General features: G+C 41.3%; 1 protein-coding gene and 1 pseudogene across 1 annotated transcript; one reads left to right on the top strand and one right to left on the bottom strand.

Annotated features, from left to right (window-relative positions):
* Window positions 1-6,038: 6,038 nt before the first annotated feature.
* Window positions 6,039-6,908, top strand: LOC131508621 (olfactory receptor 7A17-like). The gene is made up of 2 exons (XM_058723585.1): window positions 6,039-6,393; window positions 6,679-6,908. Exons 1-2 carry the CDS (start codon window positions 6,039-6,041, stop codon window positions 6,906-6,908), a joined length of 585 nt encoding a protein of 194 aa, XP_058579568.1.
* Window positions 6,909-8,578: 1,670 nt separating this feature from the next.
* LOC131510488 (NADH dehydrogenase [ubiquinone] 1 subunit C1, mitochondrial-like) lies at window positions 8,579-9,038 on the bottom strand (annotated as a pseudogene).
* Window positions 9,039-9,778: the final 740 nt, after the last annotated feature.

Raw genomic sequence — 9,778 nt, 5'->3', positions numbered from 1 at the left:
CTGACTGATGAATGGATAAAAAAAGATGTGGTGTATATATACAATGGAATATTACTCGTCAATCAAAAAGGACAAAATCTTGCCAGTTACAACAACGTGGATGGAACTAGAGGGTATTATCCTAAGCAAAATAAGTCAGTCAGAGAAAGACAAATATCATATAACTTCACTCATGTGGAATGAGTGAACATAGGGGAAAGGAAGCAAAAATGAGATAAAAACAGCAAGACAAAACTAAAGACAGTCTTAAATACAGAGAACAAACAGGGTTGCTAGTGGGGTGGTGAGTGATGCAATGGGCTCAATGGGTGGTGAGCATTAAGGAGGGCAATGCCGGGATGAGCCCTGGGGTTCTATATAAGTAATGAATCATTAAATTCTATTTCTGATCATTTTTATACTATATGAAGACTAACTCGGATTTAAATTAAAAAAAAAAAAAATATATATATATATATATATATATATATATATATGGTCATATATATATATCTGGTCTACATCCCCATTTCTGATCCATAGCTCCTAAAATTCTTCCAATATCATAGTGATGAGAGTTATAAAGTCGTCTTCCATCAGAGGGGCACCTGGGTGGCTCAGTCAGTGAAGCATTAACTCATAATTTTGACTCAGGTCAAGATCTCACCATTCAAGAGTTGGAACCTCACACTGGGTTCTGCTCTGACAGTGTGGAGCTTGCTTGGGATTCTCCCTTGCCCTCTCCCTTTCTGCCCCTGCCCCTCTAACATGAGGATGTTTTCTCTCTCTCTCTCTCTCTCTCTCTCTCTCTCTCTCTCTCTCTCTCTCCATCAAAATAAATAAATAAACTTTAAAAGAAAGATGTCTTCTGTCAGGATAATGGAGTGGCTTTGGGAAAACATCTAAGGAGAGGGGCTGCTTGCCAGGAGGACTAATCATATGATTAGAAGATGAACTTCACATGCCACCCCCTGACCTCTAGGGATGGGATAGTCTCTGGAGACTGAATCTAAGCAGCAATAGCCAATGATATAATCAGTTGTGTCTACATCATGAAGCTTCCATAAAACCCAAAAGGATGGTTCAGAGAGCTTTCAGGTTGGTGAACACATGGAGACAGGTAGAGTGGCATGCCTGGAGAAGGAATGGAAGCTCCACACCCTCTCCCCATACCTTGCCCTGTGCATCTCTTCTATCTGGCATCATCTCTCCCCAAAGGCAGCACAGCTCACGAGGGAAATACTCAAGAGACACGTGTAAACTTGAGCATGCACAAGCTCGCCTACTGAGTCCATCATTGGACCACCTAACCTCAGACCTGAGGTAGAGCTCCAGTTCTTGGTAGGAAAGGTCTAAAAATACCTACCCCTGACTCAAACACTGAACCACAGCCTTACTACTCAAAGATGGGTCCACAGACCAGATGGGTGGCATCAGTACCTACTGAGAAATGGTTACAATTACAGGATCTCTGAGCCCCACCCATGTCCCGCCAAATCAGAGTCCAGATTTGAACAGGATCCCCAAGTGATTCATAAATACATTAATGTTGGAGAAGTTCTGGTCTAGAATGGTGTTTCTCAACTTCTCCACTGTTGACACTGTGCTAGATAATGCTCTGTGGTGGGGGCCGTCCTGTGCATTGTATGACATGGGGCAGCATTCCTGGCCTGAACCCACTAGGCGCCAGTGGGACCTCCCTAGTTACGACAACCAAAAATTTCTCCCTTGTCAATTGTTGTCTGAAAGCAAAATCGCCCTTGGTTGAGAGCCACTGACCTAGTGCTTGAGAACTGGAAATATCTTGGTGGATTTCCAGTCAAAGATCTTTCTGCCCTAGTTCATAACTCTGGGTAGCTCATTCCACACTTCTGAGCCCCAATTTTACAACTGTACTTTAATAAGAGTGGACTTTTCTTTAATCCCACATGAGTGAAATGATACAGTATTTGTCTTTCTCTGATTGGCTTATTTTGCTCAGCATAATGCATTCTAGCTCCATCCACATTTGGGTTGGGGAGAGAAGAGAGGGAAACAAACCAGAAGAGAATCTTAACTATAGAGAACAAATGAGGGATGAAGGAGGGAAGAAAGTGGGGGATGGGCTAGATGGGTGACAGGGATGAAGGAGGACGCTTTGAGATGAGCAGTGGGCGTTGTATGTAAGTGAAGAATCACCAAATTCTATTCCTGAAACCAGTATTACACTGTATGTGAACTAAAAAAATCTATTTTTTTTTAAGAAGAGTGGATTTTGTAAAAATGAAATAAGGAATCCCCATAGGTTCCTGAGCTCAGTGTATGGTGCATAAAAAGATCTAAATATATTATATAATTAACAAACTTTTACGTGGAGCACCAAATGGCAGCTCTCAATTTGTGTCACCAGCATGAATCACTTCATTGGTTAGTCAAAAACATCATGAACACAAGAGCACGGTACCCATAGGCTTATAGCAAATTAACATACCTCTCTCTCTTATTGAGAGGAGAATAGCAATTTTCTAGAGAAACCGGGAAGTCATCTCTGCCATAAGACAATACTTTGGAGGTCCATGAGACCTGCTTAGGCAGGTCCCTCAGTCTTAGATTTGGAGAAAAATGTTAACTCAAAATTGGGGTAAGGTGTAAGGAGGTCAGACCTCTGGAAGGGCAGCAAGAGCATGGAGAAGACCTAACAAAAGCCAGATTCACCTGACTTCTAATCTGGTCTCCTGGGAACAGAGAATTAGTAGGAAAAAAAATTCTTTTCTGTCCAGACCAGTGGCCCAGAGGGAAACAAGGTGCACCAGCGTGGGACTAACAATGGAAACAGCACCTAATGAGCAGACACCGGGAGCTGTAAATATCTCCTCTGCCGTCCTAACCATGGTGCTCCTTGTGCAGGACAGGACATGGTTGTTGCTCTCGGATTCCTAAGTCTGGCTGGGGGACCCATGCTTCGCTCCTTCCTGCTGTCCTGTCTGGGAACAGAGCCTTGGTTTCCATCATCGACCATCCAGGGAAAATTCCAGACCTCCAATCAGAGATGCTCTTCTTATAGACTCTTGAGTCCAAGAGCTCAGCAGGTATTTCAGGAAAGCGTCAGAGAGAATGGAACCTGAGACCTTTCCCTGAGGTCACCTGAGAGCCTAACCAGCATGTCCCAGGGCCGAGAGATTTTTCTTTACTAGGTTGACTACGAAATTTGAAAATAATTTACTTAATTTATTTTTAAAAATTTTTTAAGTTTATTTATATATTTTGAGATAAAGACAGAGAGAGTGAGCCAGGGAGGGGCAGAGAGAGAGAGAGAAAATTCCCACCACAGGACTTGACTCACAAACCGTGAGTTGATGATCTGAGCTGAAACCAAGAGTTGGGCACTCAACCAACTGAGCCACCCAGGAGCCCCCTTTTTTCATTTTTGTTGTATTTTTACTTTTTATTTTTTATACTTAAAAGATTTTTTTTTATTTTTTTTTCAACGTTTTTTATTTATTTTTGGGACAGAAAGAGACAGAGCATGAACGGAGGAGGGGCAGAGAGAGAGGGAGACACAGAATCGGAAACAGGCTCCAGGCTCCGAGCCATTGGCCCAGAGCCTGACGTGGGGCTCGAACTCACGGACCGCGAGATCGTGACCTGGCTGAAGTCGGACGCTTAACCGACTGCGCCACCCAGGCGCCCCAAAAGATTTTTTAAAATAAGTGTTCATTGGACTCAGCAATACAAGGATCATTGTTGACAATGAGTGGTGAGAGTGGAAGTCCAGTTGGATGAGACTGAGGAACGAATGGGGGGAGGGGTATAAAGTGGTTCCAGTGAAATGAAAACATATCCAAGGAGTTTTGTAGCTACGGAGGTAGCAAAACGGACTATAGGCTTGGAGATACGAGCAGTGGAGTGGGAGCATTTTACAATTTTTTTTCATTTGGGGTGCATTTGGCTTGTTCTGAATTTATCAGAAGGATATGCGCTCCTGAAGGTAAATACTCCCTTGTGACAGCAGGTTGTGAGACATATAATCAGAGTATCAACTCTCCCATTGATATTCAACAGAAAAAAATATATAGACTTACTACGCATGAAGGGCTATGCCAAGGAACATTTTAGCCATTATTTTATTACCAAGGAGGCTGAATAGATTTTAGACTTTGTTAGCTACTTACTTCCTATATGCAAATTTTTTGGCAAGTATGTTGCTTTTCTGTACCGGGATCTGAGTGTTTTTATTGTTGTTTTATTGTTGTTATCCCAAGATAACAAAGGAAAGAATACCACCAAGGAAAGTGAGGAAAGGGCCAGCCACATCCACTGTTGGGACACATAAAAACAAGCGTGGTCGGGGCGCCTGGGTGGCGCAGTCGGTTAAGCGTCCGACTTCAGCCAGGTCACGATCTCGCGGTCCGTGAGTTCGAGCCCCGCGTCAGGCTCTGGGCTGATGGCTCGGAGCCTGGAGCCTGTTTCCGATTCTGTGTCTCCCTCTCTCTCTGCCCCTCCCCCGTTCATGCTCTGTCTCTCTCTGTCCCAAAAATAAATTAAAAAACGTTGAAAAAAAAAAAACAAAAAAAAACAAGCGTGGTCAAATAGACAGGGAATAGGTACATTAATAACAATCAGGTCAGGGGCCCGAGGTGGATACCATGACGAGGCAAGTGGAGTCATCAGCCCGGGCTCCCTGGAGTCTGACTTAACATCAGCACCCACACTCACTACATTTTCTCTCGACAACCTGGCTCCTATAATGGACTCTCCATTCACACTGCTTTTTTCCCACATGAGCAGACAATGGCCTTCTACTAAAACTATTTTTCCCATTATAGCAGTGGATTCCATTTTTTTTTAGTGTCCACAATAGACATGCCTTTGAATTATGATCAAACGTGTGCACATGCAAACATGCAAATCCATGTGGATGCACACACACACAAACACACACACACATGCATGCATACACACACAACTGAACAAAGAGAATAACCATTCATAGGCTAACAGGAAGGATCTATGCTGAACTTTTTATTTATAGTCACTCAATCTGTCAACCACGTTAAGAGGACAGATACCAGTACTCCCACTATTTCAGTGAGAATATCAACATTTTAGAATGAACTAGTCGTCTTCCCAAATTCAAACAGCTAACGTTTGAATCCAACGTGGTAGATCCAAGATTCAAAGCTCATTTACCGATTCCAAAATTGTGCATCTAATATCACTTAGGAAAGTTTGTCACCATTTCACCTTGATAAATCCCCACTAATTTGTATGCAGTATATTTCCTATTGTCCATTGGGGATTTATTCCTTTTACTCAAATTTCAAGTGGATGTTCATACGTAAAGGTGTCTTGACACCATCAGTATATCACTCATCTCTCTTTGAGAGAAATTGGTTTTTGCTGCTTTATTAGTTATCTTGGACATCAAGTAGCTATTGATAGCATTACAAAGCAGCGAGAACCAAGGAAGATTTCTCTTCATCACGATCTCTCAGGGACCACCTGGGCTTATGAGATCTCTCTGCCCCCTCTTCCTTTCCTCTGTCTCCTTTTGAGCTTTTTTATACTTCTCTAAATTCAGGACAGAATGGTCATATTAAAATAGAACGCCACATTTACACGTTCATAGGAATCTTACCAATTGGAATTTGGATATTTTTCTATCTTCTTTAGGGTAATGATAACTTGATGTCGAGAGCCTCACTAATACCCTTTCTTTCCTAAATACTGTAGCTGGAGGTGGGAAAAGCCTGATAACCACATGGTCTCTCTCAATGAGGTCTCTCTTCACATGTCACCTTGTGCATAGATCTTTCTGAACTCCCTGTAAAGAAAACACCCCATCGCTTTCTTTTATGCCTGATTGTTTTCCCACATGTCATTGTATTTATAGCCTTTTTGCCCTGTTACTAGTGTCTGGTTGTGCTAACATTAATCTTTTTTACCTGATTTCTAGTCACCACCACCACCACCACCACCACATGGGACCAGGCAATGACACCCAAATTTCAGAATTTTTTCTTCTGGGATTATCAAATGAACCAGAATTACAGCCCCTCATATTTGGACTTTTCTTCTCCATGTACTTGATCAGTGTCTTTGGAAACCTGCTCATCATCCTGGCTGTCAGCTCTGCCTCCCACCTCCACACGCCTATGTATTTCTTTCTCTCCATCCTGTCCTTTGTGGACATTTGTATCACCTCTACCATCATCCCAAAGATGTTGGTAAATATACAGACACAGACTAAAATTATAACCTATACAGGATGCATCAGCCAGATCTATTTTTCCACACTCTTTGCAGGCTGGGACAACTTTCTTCTGGCCGTGATGGCCTATGACCGCTTCGTGGCCATCTGTCACCCCCTGCACTACACGGTCATCATGAACCCCCGGCTCTGTGGACTGCTGGCTCTGGTGTCCTGGATCACGAGTGTCCTGAATTCCTTGTTACAAAGCTTAATGGTGCTGCGATTGTCCTTCTGTACAAACTCAGAAATCCCTCACTTTTTCTGTGAACTCAATCAGATGACCCAGCTTGCCTGTTCTGATACCTTTCTGAACGACACAGTGATGTATATTTCAACGGTGTTGCTGGCCGGTGGTCCCCTTGCTGGGATCCTTTACTCTTACTCTAAGATTATTTCCTCTCTACGTAGAATCCCATCAGCTCAGGGCAAGTATAAAGCATTTTCCACCTGTGCGTCTCACCTCTCAGTTGTCTCCTTATTTTATTGCACGGTCCTGGAAGGGTACCTTATCTCCTCTGCTACCCAGAACTCCCACTCAAGTGCAACAGCCTCAGTGATGTACACGGTGGTCACGCCCATGCTGAACCCCTTCATCTACAGCCTGAGGAACAAAGACATAAAGGGGGCTCTGAGGAGATCCTTCGGGATGGCAGGGACAAAAGGGACCATCGTCCTGCTGGTGAAGAAGTGCCCTTGATTGCAGGGTCAAAGCCATGATTCTTTGATCATTGTGACACAGAATTTGCTCTTATGTATTTCCTGAAATTTCCATTTCTTAGAAGTCAGCTTCTCTATACAATTTCAGAAAACTCAGTTTACTAAGCTTTCTGCTCTAAGACACATACAAGTTTTTCCCTTGGTCCATTTTCATACCTTCCCACAGTTCTTTCTGACTTTGGATCGGACATATTTGAAAATTTCCGTGTCTTTTACAGGACAACTTTGATTTCTGAAAAACGGTTACTTCATAAATGACATATATCATGCCAAGTACAATTTGTTTAGACTTCCTGAAGGAATAATCAATCCTGAGTTGTTTTATTCAGATGGATAAAACTACACTTGGCATCTAAGGCCGTTTATGTAATTTTGCCATAGAGGAAAATAGGAAGTCACGATTTTCACTTTGGCTCTGTCATCAGTCTTGTTTACTCCTTAACCACTCTTCCTGATAACGTTGATTTTATCATTGTCCCCGTAAGCCTCAATGTATTGACAATGATGCCACAGGCTAAGAATGCCCGCAGTACACATCTGGGTCCACGATACTTGTGATTCATACCTGCGCCAATGTTATGGATGCACTGTCTCTCATCATCATCATTGTTGTTGTTGTTGATCTTGTTAAAGTGTAATTGACATCACATTGTATTAGTTGCAGGTGTACAATGTAATCATTCAATATTTGTATATATTGCAAAGTGATCACAATAAACTCAGTTAACATCTATCACAGTATTTACTTACAAACTTATTTTCATCATGAGCATTTTCAAGATCCCCTCTTCTAGCTACTGTCAAATATATAATAGTTTGTTGACTATAGTCACCAGGTTGTACATGACATCTTCTTGACTTATTCATTTTATACCTAGAAATTTGTACCTTGTGACTCTTGTGCCCTTTTCATCCACTCCCCAGGATACTACCAATGGGTTCTGTGTATCCATAAGCTTGATTTGGTTTTGTCTTATTTTTAAGATTCCACATGTAAGTGAGATCATATGGTATTTATCTTCCTCTGTCTGACTTATTTCACTTAGCATAATACCCTCAAGGTCCATCAGTTGTCCAAGATTTCACTAATTTTTATGGCTGAAAAATATGTGTGTGTGTGTATCACAATTTCTATTCTATTTTCTTTCTTATTTTAATTCCAGCATAGTTAACAGAGTGTTATATTATTTTCAGGCATACAGTATAGTGACACTTCCATACATTACCCAGTACCGCACACTTTCTTTATCCATTCATCCACCAATGAACATCTAGCTTGTTTCCATGTCGTGGCTATTGTAAACCATGCTGCAGTGAAATGGGGGTGTGTATATCTTTTCAAATTTGTGTTTTTGTTTTCTTCAGATAAATCCTCAGAAGTAGAATTGCTCAGTCACATGGTAGTTCTATTTTTAAGTTTTCAAGGAAACTCCACACTGTTTTCCAGAGTGGCTGCACCAGTTTACATTCCCACCAACAGTGCATGAGAGATTCCTCTTCTCCACAGCCGCAACAACACTTGTTGTTTCTTGGTTTTTTTGATACTATCCATGCTAAGAGGCATGAGGTTGATATCTCATTGTAGTTTTGATTTTTATTTCCCTGGGGATTAGTGATGCTCAGCATCTTTTCACGTACCTGTTGGCCATCTGTATGTCTTCATAGGAAAAATTTCTATTCAGATCTTCTACCCATTTTTTAATCAGGTTGTTTGTTTTTGTTTTTATTTTTTCACTTCATTATTCTTCATTCACAAATGCTAATTGGATATTCATCCACATGCAACATTTTCTCTCGTGTTCACAACTCAACAGGTTGGTGAATCCAAAAGGACTGGTGCCATCACTATACGGAGTATATTGTATTAGTGTTTCAATCACTTATTCCAACCTACATCTTCTTTTATATTCTAAAACATCTTTATTATGTTGTTTGATCAGATAGATCCACAAGAGGTGGAGGTGCCCAAGGTCAGTCCAACTTTCAGCCAGTCAGGTCTGTCCTGTGGCAGCTCCTGAACATAGAACTTTGATGGTATTAAAGAGCCATTTAAGAGCCTGACCAGATCCAGCAACTTGGAGAAGGGACACAACAGCATGGGTGGTGCCATCTTGCTGAGCCAGGCTCCCTGTTTGTTCTTTGCTATTGAGTTCTTTATATACTTGGGATAGTTACCTCTTATCAGATATATGATTTGCAAATATTCTCTGCCATTCAGGAGGTTTTCTTTCCATTTTGTGATGGTTTCCTGTGCCAGCACAAGTTTTTAGTTTGATGTAGACCCTGTTTATTCTTGCTTTTGTTCTCTTGCTTTTGATGTCAAATCCTAAAATTCATTACCAAGACCAATATGTTTTCTTCTAGGAGCTTTATGGCTTCAGGTCTTACATTTAAGTCCTCAGTCCATTTTGAGTTACTTTTTGCCTGTGGTGTAAGACAGTGGTCCAGTTTCGTTCTTTTGCTTGAGGCTCTCCAGTTTATTCAACAACATTTGCTGAAGAGCCTATTCTTTCCTTATTGAATATTCTTGCCTACTTTGTCGTAAACAAATTAATGATATATATGTGGGTTTGTTTCTGGGCTCTCTATTCTATTCCACTGATCTGTGTTTTTTATGCCAATATCATTCTGTTTTGGTTACCATAGCTTTGTAATATAATTTGAAATCAGGGACCATGATGCCTCCAGCTTTTCCCTTCTGTTTCAAGTTTGCTTCAATATTAGGGGTCTTCCGTGATTCCATACAAATTTTACAAGTGTTTGTCCTATTTCTCTAAAAAGTGATGTTGGAATTTTGACAGGGGTTGTACCGAATCCACAGATGAATGTGGGTATATGGACATTTTAACA

Source organism: Neofelis nebulosa, chromosome 4, assembly GCF_028018385.1.
Source record: "Neofelis nebulosa isolate mNeoNeb1 chromosome 4, mNeoNeb1.pri, whole genome shotgun sequence".
Taxonomy (NCBI): Eukaryota; Metazoa; Chordata; class Mammalia; order Carnivora; family Felidae; genus Neofelis; species Neofelis nebulosa.
Note: the sequence above shows the minus strand (reverse complement) of the source record. Positions and strands in the feature narration are given on the sequence as shown.